The 27,661-nt window shown below is 37.6% G+C and overlaps 2 protein-coding genes across 4 annotated transcripts in view; both read left to right on the forward strand.

Moving 5' to 3' along the window:
- The window catches only part of LOC139971718 (enoyl-CoA delta isomerase 1, mitochondrial-like), a 58,609-nt gene that overhangs the window by 13,200 nt on the left and 17,748 nt on the right, over positions 1-27,661 (forward strand). The window lies entirely within an intron of this gene.
- LOC139971717 (uncharacterized) lies at positions 1,849-27,086 on the forward strand. 3 transcript variants are annotated; one of them, XM_071978433.1, is made up of 10 exons: positions 1,849-5,501; positions 8,189-8,214; positions 9,181-9,289; positions 10,576-10,720; positions 11,924-12,113; positions 13,523-17,111; positions 17,772-22,181; positions 22,631-22,716; positions 23,370-23,429; positions 23,783-27,086. In XM_071978433.1, exons 2-7 carry the CDS (start codon positions 8,200-8,202, stop codon positions 18,095-18,097), a joined length of 4,374 nt encoding a protein of 1,457 aa, XP_071834534.1. In that variant the 5' UTR covers positions 1,849-5,501; positions 8,189-8,199; the 3' UTR covers positions 18,098-22,181; positions 22,631-22,716; positions 23,370-23,429; positions 23,783-27,086. The 3 variants fall into 3 exon arrangements, with proteins under 3 accessions (XP_071834534.1, XP_071834533.1, XP_071834535.1); XM_071978432.1 differs by having other exon boundaries at positions 1,850-8,214; positions 17,772-21,454; positions 22,053-22,181; XM_071978434.1 differs by lacking the exons at positions 1,849-5,501; positions 8,189-8,214; positions 9,181-9,289; positions 10,576-10,720 and adding an exon at positions 10,721-11,441.

Here is a 27,661-nt window from a genome sequence, read left to right on the forward strand (position 1 = left end):
GCAGTGGAGAAGTTGTTGATTTGAAGATCTAAGTGACTGGGTGGTGAACTTGGGACTAATCATACTATTCATGTATCGCATGGTGCTAATCCATATAAGACCTTATAGGTGAGCAGGATAATTTTAAAGTTTATCTTGTAAATGTAGAAGACAGATAACCATTGTAGTTGACCTAGAATGGGATTAATGTGGGCAGACTTCTTTGAACGTGTGACAATCTTGCTAGCAGCTGTATTCTGGGTACGCTGCAGGAGCAACTGAAGTTTATTGTCGGGCGTATGGCAAGCCATTTTATTTTTTATTCAGTATTTATTGATATCAACAATTATTTAATGAGAAATGATTTAAAGATATCTTTAAATGTATTTGTGATATGTACATATCACTAATTCGAATTAATGATATGTACATATCACTAATTCGATTTAATGATATCAACAAATATGACGTACGTATCAAGAATTTATTTAATGATATCAACAATTTTTTAATGATATCATGAATTATTTCATGATATCTGAAATTGTTTTAATGATATGTACGTCATATTTGATGATATCATTAATTGGTGCAAGGAAATTATTGATATCATTATTTTATTTGATATCATAATTAAAATTTCTGATATGAAGAATTGAATTTGTGATATCTTAAAATAGATGAACTATTATAGATATCAATAATTCAATTCAAGATATCATAAATTCAATTTCAGATATCTGTATTCAAATTAATGATATCAAAAAGTATGACGTACATTTCACGAATTCGGCCATATTTAATGATATCATCAATTACGCCCTCGGTTTGAGCGCCTGGGATTATGTGGCGGGAAGTACAGTGCAGTGCGGTTAGTGCATTATATTCTGTCTAGAACTGGTTGAGCTTCAATCCCCGCCATATTAAGAGCAGTTTTACGTATTGAACCTACCGTATAACTATAGTGTAATGTATACTGCACTGCACTAGACTCATACCAACTACCACCAGCTTAGTTCCATAAGGCCTGTGTACGGATGAGTTACTGAGACTACGCCGTATAACCAGACATATCGCAGCCATATTTAATGATATCATTAAATAAATTCTTGATACGTACGTCATATTTGTTGATATCATTAAATCGAATTAGTGATATGTACATATCATTAATTCGAATTAGTGATATGTACATATTACAAATACATTTAAAGATATCTTTAAATCATTTCTCATTAAATAATTGTTGATATCATTAAATACTGAATAAAAAATAAAATGGCTTGCCATACGGGCGAACCATACAACATTGAATAATTAGTATAATTCAGTCTGGAAGTCATTGTTGTCGGAATAATATAGCCTTGAAAGTCTTTTGAGTGAGTTTAATGATGTGTGCCATCTTGCGAAGAAAGAATTGATTAATAGACCGACAGGTCCTAGAAATATGTTGACTAAAAGTATATGTATGACCAAAAGTAACACCAATATTCCTAGCTGAATCAGTAAGTTGAATGCAGAAAGAACCGATATGAAGCTCGGAGAACTGGCTAGTAAGGTTTCATACCGTGAGCGGATTAAGAGCACTTCCGTTTTTCTGTCATTGGTGTCGGTTTGTCTTGGGTAAACCACTCTTTTCAACTGCAAACGTTCACACAGTTAGTTTTGGCAATGTATAGCACGGTTGTCATCAGCATACTGGTCAAATATTATACTATGATAACGAATATTCAAATAATTTGGCCGAATGGGGACATGTACAACGTAAACAGCAGAGGGCCTAAACTGAACCTTGTGAAACTCCAAACGGTATAGTGGATGAGATATTGATCGTTTTCCACCAATGACGAATGGGGTGGGGGGGGGTAGAGATATTTGCCCGAATGTCCCTAACTCTGCCCGAATTTAACTTGTTGGTGGATCTCAGTCCTGGGGAGGGGGTGTCCTCCTCTTATATTGAAAATTTTGGTTTTGTGGAACAGCTTAGATGCAAAATAGTGCTGTCATTTCCAACTACATTTGTGTACCAACATGTTTTCGTACAAAAACTTTACCACTTCGGAAAAAAGGCAGATGATGGCCATTGGGAGGGGGATGTTCCTCCTGTATCCGCCACTGGGACCTGAATTGCTACTTCATGAATAATTGAAACCACAGGTGTTGAAACTTTAAGTGTTGAAACCCCCCGGAGGTGTTGAAACATCATATGCTAAACCTTCATTTGTTGAAACCACAGATGTTGTGTACAGGTGTCAACACCTGAAGGGATTTCAACACCTCAGGGGAGTTTCAACACCTGAGGTTTCAACACTTTCTTGAAGTGAAGTGCTAAATTCGATGGTGTTAAAATCGAGAGACGTTTCTCAACACCATGAAGTTCCGGCCACCATAATTATACCAGTGCCAACAAATTATTATTAGGTCTATATGTTGTTACATGATCATCGTATGTTGTGATCGGTTATCCTTTCCGTGTTCTACACCTATGCACCCTGCGAATAAATAGGAAACGGCAGAAATTATATGGTGGGGTCAAGGGGTGGAACCTCTTGTGAGTGTCCAGGGGGCGAAGGCCCCCGAAAAATTTTGGTATTTTTGCGTGTCTGGCGATAACAACATTCGCAGTTGAGGATGCAAAATACTGACAACCTTTTGAATTTAAATTGTCACGAAACTTATGGAAATTTTAAAATGACAAGTTATAGATGCTATATTATGTTATAAAATGAAAATAAAATGCAAAGCCCCGTTTCTAGACTGCCTAACAATGAATAGCGTGCACTATATGTACATTTTACAACGGTGTTTAAACCTACCCAAATAGTACGCTACATGTGCTGCGAATTTTCCCAGGTACCTTGCCAAACAACTATGAGCTCATCCCCTATCTGTAACACCTGTTTGATAACATTTTTGGCTCGTTTCCAATGGACGTTTCATGGAGTAAATTCAGTAAATGTTTTGGCTCCATTCTAGAATTAATTAGGTCAGTCAGTAAAGGATCGGTAAAGTTATGCGAAATATTGTCTTACACGTTCAAGAAAGTAGGTAAACTACCCCCGTAACATTTAGGTAAGTAAAACACACCTCAAGCCAACTGACTCCTCCGCATGAACAAAACAAGTTATTCCCCATGAAACACGAGGCACAGTGCATACCATACACGCATAGCACGATATCAAAGCCCCTAGCTATGGCCATCTTTATGAAAGTAACCCTTGTAATCACATCTTTTAGGCCACTTGGCATGATTAACTCAATGCTAAATATTGTTTCCATGTTCTTGTAGAAAACGTCAACTCCGCAAAATACAATTAGCTGTATTTTGTAGTTACGTGAGATCCGTTACCTCCGAGGTGGTTAGGCTATTTGCTATACACTTAACTATGGGATATTCTTTTTTCCGTATTTTTGGAAATTCTAGAAAATACTTTCTTTTCTCCCCGCTTAACACAAGATGTGGTTTTATAGAAATAGAGCCTTGTATACATGACATTAGTTGCATTTAGCACGATATGCCATTTTCGCGTAAATTTCTCGCCGTGTTTTGCTCGATCTTTCGTAAAATTTGAAAGGTGTACCACCTCACTTTTTGTAGACAATTGGTAATTTCTCTAGGCCTACTGATTTTCGATTTTGTTTTCTCTATACAGTCAAGTGAATAAGTTGTGCATTGAGTATAAACTTATCGCGAATATATTGGAAAGGCTATTTATGCTCGAAAATAGCAACTGATAGCACCATTTTGTGTCTGGTTTCAGTAAAAAAAATGAAGGGGAAGAGGGACACCCCCTCACCTCAGACACCGGCCTTAACTAATGCCTTAACTTTGCAGGCCTAGATTCTGAGATTTGCCCCCCAAAAACATTGAGCAATACATTTGTTCTCCCATGCTCTATTCACTCGGCAAGGAATCGCATCACAACGTTGTGTTCTTTGCATGCTACGCGCCAAACGATTGATGGTAGCACCATGCTTAGATAGTGTGACTAATATATCCCGCCCCTGAACAAATATTTGCCCCACCCCTTTGGGACCTTGTCTGGCTACGGGCCTGCATTTGTTTATACTGCATAAAAAAGAACAGTAATATGAGTAAAATAATGCCTGGGAAGTGCCTTTTCCGACGATCGGAGTATTTTGTTGGTTAAACAATTATCGTTGCGCTCAGATACTAGTGTCAAATATGTGTTATAGGCCTATTAATGTTGCCCCCCCCCCCCCTCCCATCACTTACAAACATTTCTGCGGACGCCCATGTATCCAGCTTACTGAGTATTCACCAAAAAGATCACCCTCTGTCAAGGACGCAACGACTTGGAGGGGGGGGGGGGAGAGGGGTTGTGACCCCATTGCAACTTTTACGAGGACCTCCCCAACTTCTGGAAGACATTGTTTTCTGGGGTCGAGGTCCAAAATAGCCCGTTGATTATCGTGAAACTCATCCATTGTTCACAGGTGCACGTTAAAATAAATAAAATAAAAAACAGGCGGTCTTTACTACTAGCTTAATCTAAATAATAAAACATTAATTAGTATTTTATGTACACATGATCCTAATAATGTCATTCATGACATCACAACGGCAACCCCGACGGCAACACTTCCGTATACGCTGAAATACATGATATTGAAACAAGATCCCCAGTTCCTAGTGACGTGCTCGCTTTGCTCGCCCACAGATCACGTTGCTATTGGCTGCTCCCCCCTCACTTTCAACACGTGGTTTCCCCCTTTGCTAGAGAACGAGGTTAAGACATTTTGTGACAACCTGCTCCATTCTGGAGTCTCCATATGTAATTTAGTTGGATTGTCATCATTTTTGATAGTATATTGTAATTGGCTACGGTCTTGCTACAGTACAGTTGTTTTGAAATATGGATATATCAGTTTTAGGTTTTATTCTACATTTAGTGGTGCTATGTGCTATCATAGCATTGTATAGACGAATAAGGATTAATGAGGGAATATTACGTAGTCTCTCAAATGCAGCATCGATGAGACAGAGATTGCCCAATGCACAGGCTCTACGCGGACCCGGGCCCTCAACTGGAGAAGTTGAGCAAGTTGCACCCGTCACCTTGTCTGCATTTGCTCGTGCCACTGTCAGTTCAGAAAATGAAGACGATCACACATACATGTCTATGGTAGACATACATCAATCGAACGAAACTCCACCAGCCCCACCCAACTCACTTTCGACTGAAGCAACCAACTCTTTCAATGACTTGTATGGTTTCTACCCAAGTTGGCAGTGACAGTCCCAGTGCCGATAAAAATAAATAATTTGTATCAGTAGAGTACAGTGCGTACAGTACAGTATAAGATACAACACGCGCGCTTGGCGGGCAATGTCCTCTTTCGAACTCTGAATAGTGCATGTGCAGTACGACTCTTCTTAATTCGCGCCTTTTCCAATTCCGTGTGTATATTAGATAATGCATCTTGCACGTGTAGGCTAGCGTTGAACACGTTGGCAACTTGGTCAGACAGCGGACTACGTTTGGTTCAATGGACTGGAGGTAAGTAAATTACTAACTATTACACATTACTGCATGTCATCGTTATTCCAATAGGATTTAATATTCAGTATAAATATTTTGTCTACGTAGAACCTCGTCAAATGAGGACGTTCACCAGTTTAGGCCTAAGTAAACAACACTATTTGAGCAGCACAAATTTCTGCGACACAAGTGTATGTATTTTAGTGTGTGAGCTGGATGTACATAACTATGTACAATATGTACGGGATTTTTCTCGATGCGGTATATGAACGTTCCGATCCGACTCGGACGCCTACACTTTTTCATATCACATATACATGGTAATTACTAGTTACAAAGTAAACATTGCTTACGGAACTACGACTGAAATGATAGATTCTTTTGCTTTGATCAGTTTTATAGAAAACAGAACATGCTGTCAGTGTCTAACTACTAAGTTAAGTAGCTAAGTTAATGCTTAAATTAGCATGTCCAGGTATAATTCGATCGTCGCTCTAAATTTGAAACATTGCCATGTTATACTAGAGTAGCACAGTAGGCTATAGTAACGTTAGGCTAAACTCACAAAAAAGTCGGTAGTTGTTAAATTCTTGGAAACATTAATAATGGCCTCGGTGCCATCCATAATGGCCGTGGTGCCTTAAAAAAAAAATTACACCAGGGCTAAATGGCCGTGCCCTTAAATTGACTTAATCTCATCCCTGGGTATACACACAAATGACAAAGTAGTTTACATTACAACTGATGACATCTGTCATATTATATGTTCAGGAAGACATCAATATTATGAAGAAAAAGTCATTCTTGATTCTTGAACATATATTTCACGTAACGTAAATAACCATAAACAATGACATGTAGGGTATAACCGTAAGGAGTAGCAGCAGGCATGGAGAGTAATAGTACAGTAGCGTACATGAGTATTTATACTTTACATACTTAATGAGATAACATGGGATGTAATTGGCTAGCCAGCATCTTATCTGATTGGCCTGTAATATTACAGTGTGATTGGTTATATGACAATTAGACTTATGACGTCACATCACAACATCCATTAATTCAGATGCAACCTAAACATAGGAAGGGGCAATTAAGCTTGTTTTACATACAATAAAAATAAACCTCTTATCATACTGGTGTCAAATGAATTTGACATAAAAAAATGAACACCATAGGTATACACACTTGACAACGTTGTTTACATTACAACTGATGACATCCATTGATTCAGATGCAACATAAAAATTGGAAGAGGTAGTGAAACTTGTTTAACATACTAACAATATACTCCTCTTTCCATACTGGTGCTCAAATCAATTTGAAATGAGAAAGTGCACAGCTCTATTTCACTTGTAATGAAATACCATAGGTATACAAACCTATGACAAAGTAGAATGCATGACAACTGATGATATCTATTGATCAAATGCAATATGAAGATAGGAAGAGGCAGTAAAGCTTGTTTCACATTAGTAGTTTACATTACAACTGATGACATCCATTGGTTCAGATGCAACATTAAGATATGAAGGGGTAGTGAAGCTTGTTTTACTTACTAAATATGCCTCCTACCATACTGGTGGTCAAATGAAGAAATGGATCAAGTGCACAGCCATTGATTTTCACTTGTAATGAAATACTATACACACCTTTATGACAATGTAGTTTACATAATTACAACTGATGACATCCATTGGTTCAGATGCAACATTAAGATATGAAGGGGTAGTGAAGCTTGTTTTACATACTAAATATGCCTCCTACTATACTGGTGGTCAAATGAAGAAATGGATCAAGTGCACAGCCATTGATTTTCACTTGTAATGAAATACTATAAACACCTATATGACAATTAGTTTACATTACAACTGATGACATCCATTGGTTCAGATGCAACATTAAGATATGAAGGGGTAGTGAAGCTTGTTTTACATACTAAATTTGCCAGCTCCTACCATACTGGTGGTCAAATGAATTTAAAATGAAACAGTATATTGACATCCTAATATTTTCACTCCAATAAATTCATATTTAAACTATTCTAAATGAATGGATTAAAGCAATGATCAATAAGAAGTCTTGAAACTGCCTACTGTATTAATGAGAGGGAAAATAGTTTCCCCAAATTGAGCATGCACAGTGTCAAATATACAAAATATATGTTGAGCTGACTGCAGATTTCTGGCAGATATAGGGTGAGAGATTTGGCCTCCAAAAACTCATCTGTAATTTGCAAACTGCACTTAGTGTTGAAATAAGTTCAATACTTTGTATACATCAAGGGTCAGCTAAGATCTTCGAAAATTAAGTGCTCCAGTGTATGTACAACATTGCAGCCTACAATCCCCGACAAAACAAATGAAACAAAATCGCTGAAACTGTGACAAGTTTTGCAACTCAAGATCAACTGAAGACCCCCCCCCCTTCCCCCTTTCAATGTTGCGTCCTATTGCAGCTCCAACCATTTTGACCGATTAACATTGAACGGTGGAGCGGGGGTTTGTTTCATTTACTTTTTTTTGTCGGGGAGTGTACCTAGAGAAAAAAAAACATAACCATGTGCTACCAAAATTATTTTGATATTCTGTAACTTTGAAAAGCACTGCCGAAATATTTGCAGCTGTCACAGCCATTCATAGATCTATGTGGCAAGGAGAACTTTACTCTACATAACTCACTTTCTGTTTGAATATTTTTTACAGAAAGCTCAAGTATGAGACGTACTTTGGTAAGTTAAGTATACACACTTTCTATGTAGCAGATAAACGATAGAACCAGGGGAAGTAATCTGGATTATCTGGGGAGGGGAGGCATATATCCCCCTCACAATGTTTGATATTGTTCCCATGACTCACTTTTTACACTGTGAACGAGGAAGTGATGAGATCAAACCCCCCTCATGTTATAAGGTGCTCAAAGAAATTGAGAGCTTGGTGCCCAGAACATACCGTACTGCAAGAGAAGTTGTTAATGACCAAAAGGCCCATGTTGCTACTTGCTTTACAATTCAATTGTGCAGTTATTTTTTCCTGTCAAAAGTAACCCGATACCTACAGATTTCAGGGCTTCCATATACTCTTGTACTATAAAGCCTGAAAGGGTCCGAGTGCCTTTTAATAGATATTTGTAGTTCTGCAGTTACATAATTTGAATGAATTAAAGGGATGAGCTGTAACACATGTACAAGATAGAAAATGTGCTATGAATATCACAGATAAATAGTCACTGACACAAAAGAAGCTATTCACAGGTTGTTTCCAGTTGCTACATTAAACTTGCTACCAATGTAGAGTTAGAAATCTCATCATGCATTAGTTGTCTCTGTGGGACAAAATATCCTCAGAAATGAAAAAGGGGCCAGGACTTTAACCAGCCTTCCCTTGCTGAATGTGGGTCTTGTGCTGTCGCACAACAATGAAAGGCAAACCTTTAAGCTTGATTATGTTAATTTTATTCCCTTCATTGAAGAGCTCCACATCAATGGGAAGGGGCATGTTCTTGTGATAAAAATATTGTTTTTTGTAGTTTGAACAGATACATACATAATAACACTATTCAACTTGCTGTGTGATCAAAATGTATTTACATCACCAATAGTCGGCACAGCGCTATATTAAAAACTTTTTGTATAGGCCCAAGACTGTATTGTATTCACTTAGGAGCATTTCATTTTTCATGTACTTGATCATTTTAGAGAACAAGAAAAAAGTGCCAACCTTCTGGAAAAGAAGTCGCTCTAGCCTGGCTTGGGAAAGAGACTGATCCACCATGGCTAGAGATTAAGAAAGTCAGTGAGGAAATAGGTAATCCCTTCACTTTCCATTCATCATTCAAGTAAATTGATTTCTTAGCTCATCATAGCTACTGTATTGTTCATAATAGACCTCCCCCCCCCCCAACCCTGATACTATTTCAGAGGGAAAGAAACATGATGTAAAACCTTCATACTTGCAGAAGTTACAGAGGTTAGTGTGCACACAGAATATCTGTATTCCCCTAGCTGTTAATTTAAATAAATACTTTGCTACATTCGCCCTGCATGCAGCCCAAAGGCCGAGGTATGTTGTGCATATATGTTGTGTAATTAGGCAATAATATCATCTGAGGACAACAAAGGTCGAAAACCTTGAAAACACCATTTCTTGGCCAGGCAAACTTCAATTGAGCTCATTCTTTGTACGTGCAGTTGGTTACCCTTAGTGAGTAGACTGATCCCTGTTTTGGTTTTGCTGTCGGTCTCTGAGGTTAACAGAGGTCAAACAATGAAAACATTGTAAACACTAATAACTTGCTGAAGCAAACTTAAATACAGTGGCGCTCATACTTAATAGTATGTGTGTTCACTATTGCTTGTGGTAGAAGTCAAAGGTCGGTCATCTGAAGCCAGAAACTGAAATTTTCAATTTAAACACTACATACCTTGGTTATTTAGGAAATCGTCAATTCAGCTCATAGTTGGTGTGTGTGCTCACCATATAGTTGGTATTAGAACATGATCCCTATTGTTGCGGTGAAGGTTGAAGGTCATACAGGATCAAGAGAGGTCAAACACTTTGTAAAAAAGCATAAAAGCCACCTTACATAGACAGAAATGTGTACCACATCTAGATGCCTCCCACAGGACAGCCTACCCTACATGGTTCACCCACGTACTGTTACGGATGCCAAATATAGCACCGTATTGCATATAAGCCACCTTGTATAAACAAAACAACCCTTAGGCCCATCCCTCCTCCACGCCAGGTACCAACTAGTAGCGGCTCTAAATTACTCCCTTCATTTTGGTGTTGTCCCTTCCCCCCTCACTTTATAACTTTAATATAATGTGGAGTTATATATGTAGAAAAAAATATTGATATCACCATTTTCCATCTAAATATTTAAATAAGTAATGTTTTCCAAAAAATGTGTGTGAGGGGAGGTGGGGGGAACCCCTAATAGTCCACTCCCCCAAAATTTGCCTAAATTTTATAGGTCCATCTATCAATATTATAAATTGTGTTTCAATACTACTAAACATTTACTCTGTACTGCTGTAATGTGCACAAACCATATTGTAAAAATTGTTTTTTAAATATTTTGCTGACAGGACTGGGCTTATTTGCTGGCAAGGATTTCATAGCTGGTGAATTCATTGTTGAGTATGCGGGGGAACTAATAACAGAAGCGGAGGGTAACAAAGAAGAGGATCAAACATATATCTTTTATTTCAAACATGGACAGAAAAAATGGTGGTGAGTTTTAATGCATGTTTTATTATATGGATTCACTACATCATATAGGCCTACTAGCTACTGCTCTCATGGATTTTGACACAATTTGACTCATTGGATGATGGGTCATTGAAATTGGATGAGCATTGACAATTGGATGATGGGTCATTGATGTTGGGCAGGAAAGTCTTGTCAATGTCGGGAGACAATAACATTCCAAAAACTCAGGGTTGTGATCGGAAGTTGGTCACAAAGAGTCCGATAGCTGCAAGCCCATGTTGCTAAGAAAGCTCAAATTCATGGGTACATTTTGTGTAAATTTCGTCACTACAAAGGTAATGATCCAATTCATCCAAATATGATTTGAGATCCCTGCAGGAGTCACTCAATATGTCAATTTCTTTTAATTCATTCCAACTCATGAAATTGATTGTGACTGAGATTGTATTCTGTTGGCTTTGTTAGCTCATATCATGCTGGTATGTAGTGCTGGTGGAGGTATTGTAATCAAGCTTTCTATCAATCTATCCATCCATCTATCTATTCGTCTTTTCACACTTGTTGAACTGCTTCCTTTCGTACAGCTGTCGATGGATTTTCATGAAACATGAATACAATCATTATTTGGTGGGGGGACATTTTGGATGTTCAGAATTTTCAGGTCAAAGGTCATCTAGGGGTCAATTTGTGAGGATCTGCAAAGTGCTTCTTCTCCTACAGATAGCAATGGATATTAATAAAAGTTAGTCATAATCATCTTTAACTGTTGGTACCTATAGGGTGTTCAGGAATTTCAGATCAAAGGCAATCAAGGGGTCAGTAGGAGTCGATCTTAGGGTCAATGCTTTCAATTGCTTGTTCTTGTCCATGGTTCAATGAATTCGGATGAAACTCAGACATAATGGTCCATAGGTGGGTGGTCCATGATATGTGTGAATAGGAATCACTGTACATGCATGTGAAAAGACTAGCAGGAAGCGATATTACAGGGAAGCTGGAAAAGAGGATCATAGCAGCAGACCCCAGGACAGTCTGGGAAGTCTGAAAGTAGACATTGGACCATGAGGAATGATAAGGGTATCTTGAGGAGCCATTCCTCAAAGCAAGGATAAAAGTAGGCATTGGACAAACAATTTTACTTTTGAAATTTGGCTCTGTAAATATGAAAACATCAGTTGCATCATTAATATTGTCGACGTAATTTGTTTTGAATGTTCATTGCAGTATTGATGCTTCGTCATCGGAACGGAAGGGAAAATTCATCAATGATGAATGGAGAAAGCCCAATGCTTGTGTGCAACAATTAGATTATTCAATGGGACCAAGGTTGGCGATATTTGCAAAGAGAGAGATTAGATCTGGCGATGAAGTTCGATATAACTATGGTCAGACCGACGCTGAATGGAGAAAGAATGTGAGTGTCCATTTTATTTTCAGGGGTGGCATTGGCATACCTAGGGGTCTGCCTCCTCCCCTCTAAGATGGAAATGAAGATGGAAAAATGACATAGGGGAGACAAAACAAGAGAAAGAAAGGGGAACACATTCCCCAATCACAATTCGGTTTGAAAGTTATTTTCAATTAGGCTATAACTGTGGCATGGATAGGTTGAGGTGGACATCAATGATGTAATTTACTGAGCCAGGCCTTCCCTGAACAAAAAAACAGGTTATAGTTGAGGAGAGGGTAGAAAAAGAACAATTTCCCTAAACTTTGCTATAACAACCGGTAGAATGAAATACATTAAATGTCAAACACATTTCAGGCCAGAAGAACAAAATCTAAAAAGGAATGCATGAGTTTCAGGAAAAAGTGTTGTTTTTCATTACCCTTCCAATATTTACAATATGGGGTAGAAAAGGTTGAAAATTTTCCTGGGGTCAGACTTCTCGAACAGACTTCTCGAAGAAGGGGGGGGGGGGGGCGAATGCAGGCAAGTTTGGTTTGGATCAGGGGACAGGATTGGCCTCTCACAAGCCTAGAACAATGTTTTATCTTGTCTACCAAACTCATTTAGGGGTGCAAGAGGTCTGATTGGTATGGCTCTTTCTCTCCTCTCCCCTCTCTGCAGGGCAACGCCACTGTGTGGTGAAAAATAATAACTGTTATGAATTACATTTTGAAGTGACTTGAAATATTTCTTCAACAAACCAAGGTGGTAACTGGTATATTACTGGTACCATGATCTAGCAGAATCGCAAACCGAAATATTGTTTCCTGTGCTTCAGAAATTTATGCTGAATCGGTCTAACATTTTTTTCCCTTATAGTGCTCTTCATACCAAAATGTTCACGATTTCATAAATCAAAATTTGACTCCATATTCTTTCAAATAATCCTCATTATTTGTAAAAATATCCCCACACCCCTATGTTCAATGAGCAGAAATAATTACTGTTTGTGAAAGCATGATGCACTGTGGCTCCTTTTGCTTGGCTCATATACACATGGTCTATAATGTATTAATGCTGTGACTCAAACTAACACATGCTGTAGCCGACCACTGGAAATTTAGTGTAAAGTATAGTGTGACGGGTACTGGCTCCACAAACTGGCCGTCCGCTACCGGCAGTGTATGTATTCATCCATTTCTAAATGCATTGCATTTATAGCTAAAGGTTAATTCAATCATTATCAAGCAGGCACTTCAATTCCCGGGTCTCAGAAATTGCAATATATTAATGCATTCGGATAATTTTGTCATTTACCTAAGCCCAAAGATTGTGGATTATATCGGAGAAAACATTGAGAGTAATGAATAGAATCAATGTATCATTGAAGAAAACTGCCTATTAAATTTCAATGTGTTTTTCTTTCATTGCAGCATACCAATTCTATGTGTCCCCAAGGTCAACCTGACCTGTGTCATACTTTTGAAACAGATATCAGAGATCTTGTTCTGGACAAGGAACAGCACTCAGACACAGATGGCAGTAGAGATATTCCTGATATGAAGATAGCTGCCAATAGAGATCAGTTTCAGCCAGCAGATACCAATTCTACATGTTGTGAAGGTCAACCTGACTTGGCTCATGCTTTTGAAACAGATATCAGATATCTTGGTCTGGACAAGGAACAGCACTTGGACACAGATGGCAGTGGAGAGATTCCTGATATGAAGATAGCTGCCAATAGAGATCAGTTTCAGCCAGCAGATACCAATTCTACATGTTGTGAAGGTCAACCTGACTTGGCTCATGCTTTTGAAACAGATATCAGATATCTTGGTCTGGACAAGGAACAGCACCTGGACACTGATGGCAGTAGAGAGATTCCTGATGTGAAGATAGCTGCCAATAGAGATCAGTTTCAGCCAGCAGATACCAATTCTATGTGTCCCCAAGGTAAACCTGACCTGTGTCATTCTTTTGAAACAGATATCAGAGATCTTGTTCTGGACAAGGAACAGCACTCGGACACAGATGGCAGTAGAGATATTCCTGATATGAAGATAGCTGCCAATAGAGATCAGTTTCAGCCAGCAGATACCAATTCTATGTGTCCCGAAGGTCAACCTGACCTGTGTCATACTTTTGAAACAGATATCAGAGATCTTGTTCTGGACAAGGAACAGCACCTGGACACTGATGGCAGTAGAGAGATTCCTGATGTGAAGATAGCTGCCAATAGAGATCAGTTTCAGCCAGCAGATACCAATTCTACATGTTTTGAAGGTCAACCTGACTTGGCTTTTGCTTTTGAAACAGATATCAGAGATCTTGGTCTGGACAAGGAACAGCACCTGGACACTGATGGCAGTAGAGAGATTCCTAATGTGAAGGTAGCTGCCAATAGAGATCAGTTTCAGCCAGCAGATACCAATTCTATGTGTCCCGAAGGTAAACCTGACCTGTGTCATTCTTTTGAAACAGATATCAGAGATCTTGTTCTGGACAAGGAACAGCACTCGGACACAGATGGCAGTAGAGATATTCCTGATATAAAGATAGCTGCCAATAGAGATCAGTTTCAGCCAGCAGATACCAATTCTATGTGTCCCGAAGGTCAACCTGACCTGTGTCATACTTTTGAAACAGATATCAGAGATCTTGTTCTGGACAAGGAACAGCACCTGGACACTGATGGCAGTAGAGAGATTCCTGATGTGAAGATAGCTGCCAATAGAGATCAGTTTCAGCCAGCAGATACCAATTCTACATGTTTTGAAGGTCAACCTGACTTGGCTTTTGCTTTTGAAACAGATATCAGAGATCTTGGTCTGGACAAGGAACAGCACTTGGACACAGATGGCAGTAGAGAGATTCCTGAGGAGGAGATGGTCACTGATGAAGACCAGCCTCGGCCAGCAAGCACCCATTCTATGTGTAAAGAAGGTCATCCTGACTTGTACCATGATTCATTATATCAAACAAAGTGTGGAGCATATATTAGAGAGTATGTTCCAGATGAGAAGGAAGACTTGGACATGACTGATTCTGAAGATGAAACAAGTGAATCCAATGTCAGTGAGTATGAACCGGATGAAGAAGAATACTCAGACACAGAAGACACTCCGGAGATTAATGACTCAGAGACATTTGCCACAGAAGATGATAAACAGGACTGTGGTAATTCTTATGATCCAGTAGATATTGCATCTAGTTCTTCTGTGAAAAATGATGATGAAGCCAACATGTCGATTAGATCAGGGGCCAACTTGTCGATTAGTTTGCAAGCAACTAGTTCAGATGCAGGTATCATTGTTCAGGTTACAAGCAACGATGATGGTCACCGATTGTTTGATAAAAAATTTCCCTGTTTTTACTGCTCCAAGCCACAAGCCCAAATTCAACGTCATCTCCGGGAACAGCATTCTCAAGAGAGCGAAGTCCAGCAGATCCTGAATGAAACTGACAAGCATGGAAAATACAAACACATGACTCTACTTAGGAACAGAGGAACGCACAGACATAATTGTCAAGTGATAAGAGAAGGAAAAGGTATGCTCATAGTAGCATACCGCCCAACTGTAGATGCATCACCTGCAGACTATGGGCCGTGTGACTGCTGTTTGGGTTACTATGTCAGAACTGACCTCTGGAAACACGAATGTAAGCTAAGATCGAAAAAACCAAGAAGAAACACTAAACCAGCGCTTTCGTGTAAATTGCTCCTGCCAAATCCACATGGTGTTTCAGCAGGTCTGCATAGCGTGACACAAGTAATGTCCAATGACCAAATTAGTTTGGTCGCCAAAGATGATCCACTCATAGTGGACTTAGGTGAAAGACATTTTCTTGCTCAGGGGCATGATGCTGATATGCATGCAACAATTCGTTCCAAGATGAGAGAAGCTGCCAGACTTCTTGTGGAATTACGAAGTCTCAAAGAGAAACCAAATGCAAGCATGGAAGAATTCATCGATCCTAGACATTTCAGGTGTGTGGTTGCAGCCGTACAGAAAGTTACTGGATACGATGAGATCAAGCAAGGTTACAAAGTACCATCTTTGGCTCTAAAGTATGGCCATTCTTTAAAGAAAATGGCTGTGATCCTGACAGGGACTTCAAGTGAAATTGGAGACAATGACAAGTATACACGTTCTAAACAATTCATTGAAAGGCTTGATGCTGATTGGTCCGTATTTGTGTCCTCAAATGCATTACGAACAATCAGTCAAAGAAAAATGAATAATAGAAAGCTGATTCCACTCACTGAAGATGTAGCTGCATTGACAAACATGCTCAAGGAGGAAGGGCGGAGGTGTGTGCATATTTTGCTACAGTACTCTGAGGAACCAACTGACGAAAAAGTAGAGGCATGGAGAGAGCTCAATGAGTTAACACTCACGCTGTTGATGTTATTCAACAGACGGCGCCAGGGTGAAATATCAAAGATGAAGATCAAGGAAGTGGATAAGATTGATACTATGCAAAAAGATTCAAATGTTGTGAAGGCCTTGAGCAACTTAGAGCAGCGTCTATGTAAAGTTCTCTCAAGGGTAGAAATAGTTGGCAAAAAAGGGCGCCTAGTACCAGTTCTGATGACTTACGAGATGAGAGAGTGGATAACGCTGTTGTTAGAGGGCAGGCAGGATCTTGGGGCAGTACATGAAGAGAATGAGTTTGTCTTTGCCAGATCATTTTATGGATCAAAAGGACATCTTCGTGCATGTGACAGCCTCAGAAAATACAGTCAACTCTGTGGCGCCAAATACCCTGAAACTTTGACTGGTACACAGCTCCGAAAGCAACTAGCAACACTGAGCCAACTCCTGTGCCTCAAAGAGAATGAAATGGACATGGTAGCAAACTTTCTTGGGCATGACTTGAAGATTCACCGTGAATACTATAGACTGCCGATGGAGATCATGCAAGTAGCTAAAGTATCTAAGCTACTCCTAGCTATGGAAAAAGGAGGGAGTGCGTTGGCACAAGGACAGAGCCTTGATGACATCCCTATTGTAGATGAAGGTAAGTACAACAAATATCTCTATTGTTGTCTCATGATGGTTTGACTGCTGGAATGGTTCTCTTATATTTAGCTTACACCAGCATTCTGGTCTAAGCTGTACTGTTGTGATCTTCAATGTGTATCACTCTCATAATCAATCTCACCCCAGCTGTTATTTTAATTTTTACAAAACTTGGGCACAATAATCATTGTACAATGAGGTAACAGATGTGGTAAAAAATGATGGTCATCTAAGGGTCAAAATCCAACAGATTGAGTTGTGAACAATACGTGATAAGTGCTTTCTACTGTACAATTATTCAGAGGTTATTTATAGTATACTTATCTGAAAACATCATTAACAATTGTTAAAAGTGGTCCTATATATGCATTCGTACTTCTATCTTAATCATTGGGTGGTGAGTCAGTTCATTTGGAGTCGGATGAAGCCTCCAATATATTCTAGTATTTGCAAGAAGCACTGTTCTTACCTCCTTCCAAACTTATCCAACTATAATAATAGCTGTGGTATATTTATTTACCCTCAATGAACCATCAGAACAGGAAGTACCCTTTGCAAGATTAGAAGCATGAATTTTGTCAAAGGTTTACATGACTTTAGGTATGATGAAAGCTTTCATTAGATTTTAATTTTCTGTGATATCTTTCTTAATAAATAGAAATTGACCAGAGCAACATCTCTACAGAGGAAGAGGAGGGGGAGGGGACAGAAGATCAACTTACTGCCATCAAACGATCCAAGGCTGACAAACCGCACCCAGCAAGGAAACAGTGCAAGAAGAAGAAGACTGTTACAAAGCGACCCTGGACAGAGGAGCAAAAAGCTGCGGTTAATCGCCACTTGCATCACTTCATGGTATTAAATCAATTGCCTGGCAAATCTAAGATAGATGAATGTATAAGCAAAGAGCCTGTGTTGTCCACTAGGTCATGGAAAAATATAAAAGATTACTGTAGGAATACAATGAAGAATCAAGTTCGTTAGGATAAGGGCCTAACATTAATAGTCCAAATTATTAAGAACACTTTTGAGATTTTAGATAAGGATATGTTTTTAATACTTTATAAGTCACTGGTTAGACCAATTCTTGAATATGCCACATACATGTATGTGGTCTCCTTACACAAAGGAATATAGGAGGGAATATAGGAATGATTTGATTCAGGTATATTAATTAGTCCATAATATAGAGGATTCTTCCTTGAATACATTCTCAGTCATAGGTCTGTTGATAAAATTAGGGGACATTCTTATAAATTATATAAACCTAGATGAAATACTTCGCAGAGATTAAATGTTTTCTCTCAACGTATATAACAACAAGATATTGTGATGTCATAGTCACTAAGTGTTTTTAAGTCTAGACCTAATGATTATCCTTGGTCTACTTGTAAGTTTGAACCATTATGCTAGTTGTTTCTTAGTATTTTAAGAGGGGTGCAGAAGCACTTGTGTTTGGTAAACCAAATGCCCAGTATTAATATGTTGAATTGGCAGAATTACCACAATAACATTCACTTGAAAAGTAAGTCATGGAATTACTGTATAACCTTAGCAAAAAGATGGGTCCTGGGTTATGGCCTTATAAATTGCAGCCCTAGGTCCTAAGTAGCTGCATCTAGATAGTGCCCCTGTTGGTGGTATTGAGTTTGTCAAATTAGTTTCAGTGTGTCTTTGTTCTTCAGCTTTTTAAATTTTTGAGTTGCAGTTTAGTTTTGATTATGCAGAGAACACGTTTGAGTTTTTAGATAAGGATATGCTTTTGATACTTTATAAGTCACTGGTTAGACCAATTCTTGAATATGCCACATGTGTGTGGTCTCCTTACACAAAGGAATATAGGAGGGATAGGAATGATTTGATTCAGGTATATAAATTAGTGCATAATATAGAGGATTCTTCCTTGAATACATTTTTCAGTCATAGGTCCGTTGATAAAATTAGGGGACATTCTTATAAATTATATAAACCTAGATGAAATACTTCGCAGAGATTAAATGTTTTCTCTCAACGTGTGGTTAGTTTATGGAATAATTAACCACAAGATATTGTGATGTCATAGTCACTAAGTGTTTTTAAGTCTAGACCTAATGATTATCCTTGGTCTACTTGTAAGTTTGAACCATTATGCTAGTTGTTTCTTAGTATTTTAAGAGGGTTGCAGAAGCACTTGTGTTTGGTAAACCAAATGCCCAGTATTAATATGTTGAATTGGCAGAATTACCACAGTAACATTCACTTGAAAAGTAAGTCATGGAATTACTGTATAACCTTAGCAAAAAGATGGGTCCTGGGTTATGGCCTTATAAACTGCAGCCCTAGGTCCTAAGTAGCTGCATCTAGATAGTGCCCTGTTGGTGGTATTGAGTTTGTCAAATTAGTTTCAGTGTGTCTTTGTTCTTCAGCTTTTTAAATTTTTGAGTTGCAGTTTAGTTTTGATTATGCAGAGAACACTTTTGAGTTTTTAGATAAGGATATGTATAGCCTAGCGGAGTGTATAGCCTAGTGGTTAACGCCGGCGTCTCCCAGTCATGAGATCCCCGGTTCGATTCCCCGCCGACAGCAAGGTGTGTCGTCTGGCAAGGGTGTTGTTCAATAACAACTTCCCGACATGGACGTTAAATGGATGTGTGCCGAGAGATTGGCTTCGGTCAGCTTGCGAGTCTACAAGCCTCCATGGCTTCTTTCGCGAGTTCCTGCTTGCGGGAAGATCACATATACATATGTTTTTGATACTTTATAAGTCACTGGTTAGACCAATTCTTGAATATGCCACATGTGTGTGGTCTCCTTACACAAAGGAATATAGGAGGGAATATAGGAATGATTTGATTCAGGTATATAAATTAGTCCATAATATAGAGGATTCTTCCTTGAATACATTTATCAGTCATAGGTCTGTTGATAAAATTAGGGGACATTCTTATAAATTATATAACCCTAGATGAAATACTTCGCAGAGATTAAATGTTTTCTCTCAACGTGTGGTTATTTTATGGAATAGTTAACCACAAGATATTGTGATGTCATAGTCACTAAGTGTTTTTAAGTCTAGACCTAATGATTATCCTTGGTCTACTTGTAAGTTTGAACCATTATGCTAGTTGTTTCTTAGTATTTTAAGAGGGGTGCAGAAGCACTTGTGCTTGGTAAACTCAATGCCCAGTATTAATATGTTGAATTGGCAGAATTACCAAAATAACATTCACTTGAAAAGTAAGTCTTGGAATTACTGTATAACCTTAGCAAAAAGATGGGTCCTGGGTTATGGCCTTATAAACTGCAGCCCTAGGTCCTGAGTAGCTGCATCTAGATAGTGCCCTGTTGGTGGTATTGAGTTTGTCAAATTAGTTTTCAGTGGGTCTTTGTTCTTCAGCTTTTTAAATTTTTGAGTTGCAGTTTAGTTTCGATTATGCAGTCAAGTTGAAGATTCAGTCTGGCAGAAAATTCAGTCTGACAGAAGTTGCAGCTTGACAGTAATTATAGTTTGCAATGCTTCAGTTTAGGGGAGCTTGTGGCCTGGTAGAACCTGCAGCAAGTAAAAGTTGCAGTCTTACAGAAGTTGCAGGCTGTCTGGTAGAAGATGCAGTCTGACAGAAGTTGTAGTAAAGTTGATGGAATATGCCTGTTCTTTCTTGTAAAAGTTGTGTTCTTGTTGATTAAGCTTGTTGCAATTTGTTTATTATTTTTGGTTCAGCAAGGGAACAGTATAGAGGAAGGTTGCTATGAAGGTCCCCTGGACAGAGGAAGAAAAATCTGCAGTTAACTGCCATTTGCATAACTTCATGATATTAATACAATTGCCTGGCAAATGTAAGATAGATGAATGTTATCGCAAGGAGCCTGTATTTTCCACTGTAATAAAGAAGAAATAAAGATAAAATAGTTCTAATTAATATTCATGTGTCTGTGTGATCCTTATAAATATGTTCTGCATTAATGACCTTAATGTTACTTTTTATCTACAGTAGCGTTTAAAGGAATAGTCCCATGCTATTTTGTTTTTGCATATATGCTTACGAATATAATAAACTTCAAATATATGCATTAAGTTCATGAAGTAGGTGTCTCAGCTCTGATGACCATAGCGCCCTTAGCATTATACACACGGATGACGTATGTCACCAGTTAACAAGTTAAGAGACATGTATACACACATTTTCCCGGTTGACTACTACAGCAACAAACACTTCCCCAGTTGGATACCAAAATGCCAAGTACACATTAGTGTCCGCTTGTATATGCAGTGCTTTATACTATTTGACCATATTGTCATCACTATACTGTACATTACATTGAAAATGTGGAAACCAGAAACGACCATTTGAAGATTACTGAATGGTAGGATATTATCTTTTTCTTGTTTTCAATCCATTTTGGTGATATTCCCTAGGTATATGTGACTTTCATCCGTAGGTTCTTCCCCCATTTTCATAGTAATACACCCGAAAGTAAACTTGGATAAGCTGTGCCAGGCCTAACAAGCTATGTTTAGTGTAGGCTACTTGTTTTCTATTACGATATAGCCTAAAGCAAGTTATTAGTAGACCTAACAGTATCGGCCTAACATCTCTAATATGCAACTAAACTCGGGCTTTATGTGATGTAGGGTAGGCCTAGCCTTATGAAACCAATTTTAAGATAAAAGTGCCTAGCCCTAGAAAAGAGAAAGTATTTGGAGAGTTTTTTTATGATATATATGCTAGGTTTCTTTGAAATTGAAGTGCCTATGCCTAGTTCAATTACTAATTATTAAATAATTTTATCAAGTTTCATTGGTGTATGAGGAATACTGTAAGTTAAGAAGAAGACATCTCTTAGGAATATGTATTTGAAACTACTATATAGGCATATTTTTGGAGTAACCATATTGTACATAATATTTAGCAAATATGTTTTTATTGTTGATTTTCATTCCTCTTTTTAATATTTTCCACAGATTATATGGACAAGTACGAGGCAACATTACTGTTAGCACTGTCTGCAGTGATATGTTGCATCCTTTTTGTTTTTCTAATTTTTGTGGTGGCGTATATTAAAGAATATCATATATAAATCGACAGCTAGTGTAAGTATACATTGGTGACTTTATTATTTGACCCTCAAATTCACACAGACTGTTGCTTTTCTACCTGTCAGTGCAATATTAAAAACAAACTGCAAAGGCTATATTACAAACCTTCACTGAACAGACAGTTTGTTGTGCATCCACATCATTAAACCACCACATTGTAGCTATATGTGGATTCTTAACGGCTCACTATACTTTGTTATCTATGAATTAGTCAAATTTGTATAAGAAAGATTGGATTTACATTCTAATACAGTCGTTTTCATTCTTGGGCTAATAGCTATTTGTTTGCCTGTTGCATCAAATCTGTGCCCTGTATTAATGGAATATTCGTTTATAAAGCAGCACTTTGAAAGGAAGAATAGTAAATGATGTGATTTTAAACATGAAGCTAATAACGTGAGGTTGCTGTAAACTAGCCAAAGACTTATTTTATTTATTGACAGAATTGGAAGTCAACCAGTCAATTGAGGAGTCCTCTGGTGAGGAGGATAGTGATGATGATTATCAGCCTGAGCTGCCTGCTGAAACGGTAAGGTAGTAGCATATAATGAAATATTGCCACTACTATACAACATATTATTATATAATTTAATTTGAGTGTTTGTAATAGAGGGAAATATGTAGTATATACTAGCCAAACAACATCTATCACAACAATCAGTACATTTCATTTGTATCAAATATTTAATAATAACTGGCAAGCTTAGTTTCAGATTTTAGACTACATACAATGTTTCATGCATGACAATCATTCCAGCATATACAACTTAGATGTGTTGTTTTGGTGGTAAAATTAGATTGAATTGTTCAATACACTACAACAGGAAAGAATTCATATGTTTATCATGCAGTATCAAATTAACACAATTTCAGTTACAACATTTTTAAACTAGTAAGTTCCTGGATCATTCTAAAGTCGCTGTCACAGACAACATAGTTCATCTTCAGTAAAGCATCACTCATCTTGAAGTATGAATGTCATTGTAGTAAAAATCAATTGCATTGATATATCCTGGAGAAATAATATTTGATTGACCCCAATTTAGGATATAAGTTCGGAGTGTCATCATTTGGTACTGATTTAAAGATGAATATTCTTGAATGTTTTAGGCATTGACACCTGCTGTCAGAAAGGGAAGAAATTCTTTTCTAATGTTAGTTAAATGTGTGTCTGTTTTGCAGTGCAAAAAAATGATGTTAACCAGATCTCATCAGCAGAATCAGAAGGATGTATCAAAAGAGGTAAGAAAATATGGGAAGATTAGAACAATGGCAGATATTTATTGTGAAATATCCATCACTTCTTCTTTTCATATGACAAAGACTGTGTCTGAGCTGCATGGAATATGCAGAAAGAGCACAAGAAACTTGAAGAAATTAGAAACTTAACACAGAATGTTATCAAGTAGACACAAAAGCATTCAGGGGTACTATAACATGCTAAGAAACAAGTTTTTATCAATATGAGTTTCTCCTGACTTGAAATAGTGTATTAATATAAGTTGGGGAATTTTTCAATTTGATGTAAAATCAATGTTTGCAATAGACATCAACACGTTTTCTAAACTAATTTGCATCATTTTTGCCTTATGAAGGTCGAGAGCGTAAAATGCTGGATGGAAAAGAGGAAGCCACCTACAAGAAAGAAATGGACAGAGCTGGAAATTTATTTATTGTAACATCTTCATTCTTTTATTGAAAAGAGACAGCTTCCCGGTAAGAGGAAAATTGACAAATGTCTTGAAGCTGAAAAATGCCTTCAAAACAGAAGTTGGAAGAATGTCAAGGACTTTTAGAAACCATATTAAAACCAGAGCCTCCACTTGTAAATCATTCAAGTACTGATTGTTCTTTTCTCTACCTTGACAGTCTCATTTATTCAAAACATTGTTTTCAAAGGTTATCATAGGTATAAGTGTATGCATACCTTTGGCTAACTGTAGCTCTTGTTAAATTTTACTGTTTTGAATGTTACTGCTAATTTAATAATAAACATCATAGTACCAAAAGTTTAAGATTAGGACATCCGTATGGGTAATAATTAGTTATTTCATTATGAAATGAGACTTCAGAGAAAAACAAGGAGTAAATAGAACACTAGAAGGGAGGAAACCTTTCAAGTTTCAAGTATATAATATATGCAACAGAATGCATGGATCTTTAAAATGCATAAATACAAGTAAGCAATGTGTTATGACATACAGGTTGATCTGAACTAAAGAACAGACACATGAAAGATCTGAAACAACAACCAGAATACTGTTTCTTTATTGTCTATGCAATCAGGTTGACAACTGTTCTACTGTTACATATAAATGATTATTGTTATTGTTTGGTAGTTTTTCATATTCTTTTGTTGCACCTTTCCAATAAACTGTCATTCAGAATAGGATAAATGCTCCTTACCTTTAATACAAAATGCTTTTCACCTTGAAAAATGTAATCATGCAGTTAGATCAATGATACCTACAGGTGCTTGGAACCAGAAAGATAATGCCCTCAAACATGTTCAAATATCATGTGAAGTATTTAAAGCATGAAGACTCATCACTCATAAAACATAGTTTCTCTAATAACTTGACCAGAATTTTACTGGTTTGATCACACTATAACAAGAAGAAAAAATATATAATATGTGATGTTATCAGTGCATGGTTGTGAATGATGATAGGATTATATTTATGTCCCTGGAATCGCTTCAGATACAGAAAACCTAACAGTTGTCACCCAGTATGACTGCAAACATATTTTTACAGCCAGACCATAGTCATTAGAAAATGGATATACAGCTTCAGCATAACTGTTACGTTCAATATGACTTTCTTATATGAAATACATCACATTACCCACATATTTGTTAACCTATTAAGTTGTTGAAATCTTATATTGTGTTTCCTTCATCATTCTTCCAATTTTCATTTCAAAGTGTCTTGCAACAAATTTATGTCATTAAAGGCATTAAGAAATGCATTTCATTGTATTTGTGGTCTCATTCTATTGGTCTCATTCATTGGTCTATTATTGATCATTAAGGGTATACTTAATGCATGATTTCAGTTACCCCAATGCCACCCCCACCCCTACCTGTATATATTTTTTTGCTTTTTAGGAGCTAGATAAATTCATTCATATGAGTATCTAAATGCTACTCCAAGAAGAATCATTAGATTCACACTTCTGATACCATGCTTCCAAACAAAAACTAACAAAACTAACTTGGTGTTTATGTTACTCATGATAAGTACATGATCCTTATTGTTTTTAGGAGAGATGAGAGGTCACACACTTAAAATCTGCCGAAAAAAACTTGCTTGAACACGCTAAGTCTATGGTGTCAATTGAGTGCCGCCTTGGTGTGTGTGTGTTCCTTGTGATGTGTACCGGAATCCTATTGATTTTGTGGAGGTCTAAGCACATTTGTGGCAAAGCTTTTGTAGAAATAATAATTAATGATATGCCATGTTTTGCAACATACAGCTGTGTGATGAACACAATATAAGAGATGACACACACAATCTTGGAAATGAACATAATAATTGATGACATGCCATGTTTTGCAACATAAAGCTTTGTGATGATCACAATATTAGTGATGACACACACCATCTTGGAAATGAATGTAATAATTGATGACATGCCATGTTTGCAACAAACCTGTGGTGGTCACAATATAAAGTGAAGACCCGCACCATATTGGTTGAAAAAAATAGTAATTAATGATATGCCATGTTTAGCAACATAAACCTGGTGACCAGTGAGCGACCAGAGAATAGCGTTGGACATGTAATCAAGAGGGCGCCGCGCAGGTTTGATTCCGAAGTGATGATATCCAGTGTCCCTATAACTGGCATAGAAAGGCCTAAGGGTGGCTCTATGTAACCATAGCTGTTAAAAATGGCCAGAAAATATCATACTAATCACAGTGTGGTTGTCACAATATAAGTGATGACATGCACACACCGTTTTGGAAATAAACATAATGACATCAACATACAGCTGTGTGGTGGTTACATATTAGTGATGACACACACCACCCTGAAAATGCACATAATAATTGTTGACACATATTAATGCTTGTCCGAATATAAAGTGATGACACACACCACATTGAAAACAAACAATAATTGGTGACACATCTTAAAGATTGTTAAGAGTATAAAGTGATGACACACACCACATTGAAAACAAACATAATGACTGGTGACACACATCCATATGTTTGTCAAGATGTAAAGTGATGACACACTACCCTGAAAACGAACATAATAATTGGTGACACATCTTGATGACTGTCAGACTATAAAGTGATGACACACACCACCTTGAAAAAAAAACATGATAATTGGTGACACATCTTGATTATTGTCCAAATATAAAGTGATGACACACACCACCTTGAAAACAAACATAACAATTGGTGACACACATCCATACGATTGTCAAGATATACTAGTGATGACAGTAGTGTGTCATCTTTCCAAATGTGTACTACCATGCCACCCAATTTGTATCAGATTTATAGGTTCCCTCAGTTATTTTCATTATTTAGACCATTGATTATTTACACTTATGGATATATATAGCCATGGCAAATTTGAACTCCAAATGAGGTTTCCTTACTATGTCACCATTTGCATAGCATCTCGTACAGGTCATCAGTTGTAAGGGGAAGACGTGTATGTATGTGTATGTGTGGGTGTGCGTGCACTTGTTTTGTATTCTGACCGAGGACTTGAACAAAAGAATCCCAGGTCCTCGGATGTGATTTCTAAAGAATCACCACGTCCTCGAAAGAATTCTATTGTTATGGGGTATTGTTAAGGTTAGGGTACGTGGATTTGAACAATGGAAAAAACAATGGGGTCCTCGGTCTGAATGTAAAACACACCTGTGTGTGTGTGTACTCACCTTTGCATTAATTGTGGAACCAGTGACTGAAAACACAGCTAGAAATGTGGGACAGCAATAGCAATTGTGGGACCACTGCCTGGTCCCACAATTTACAACCTATAGAACCCTATTTTTCCATCTTCTGAGTGATCATCTTCATGAATATGCATGGTGCCAAAAATTCTGTATGTTTTCTCATTGTGTCTTTTTGTGTGGTAAAAACATAAAACACTCTAAAAACACACTAATTTTGATGAAGGGCTATTGTGAATAGCGCCCTCAATAGTATGGTCAGTGGTTAGGGAAAACACACATACTGTACTTACCTCCACAATAATATTGGGACCAGTAACTTGGTACAGTACTTTATATCTCACTTTATATCTCTCACTTTTACAGTTTTTGTTTTGTTTATTTGCCAGCTGATTAACTCTCATTAGTTTTAATGATCTTCTGCCAGGCCTGTACAGGATGTTCTTACTTCATATTTCAATGAAAGCAAATGTCATGACCAACCTCAGTGGACTATTTAGTAGTCCTACTGTACCTGTCATTGTAGCTTTTGGTATACACTACTGGCTTAA

Source organism: Apostichopus japonicus, chromosome 8 (genome assembly GCF_037975245.1).
Source record: "Apostichopus japonicus isolate 1M-3 chromosome 8, ASM3797524v1, whole genome shotgun sequence".
Taxonomy (NCBI): domain Eukaryota; kingdom Metazoa; phylum Echinodermata; class Holothuroidea; order Aspidochirotida; family Stichopodidae; genus Apostichopus; species Apostichopus japonicus.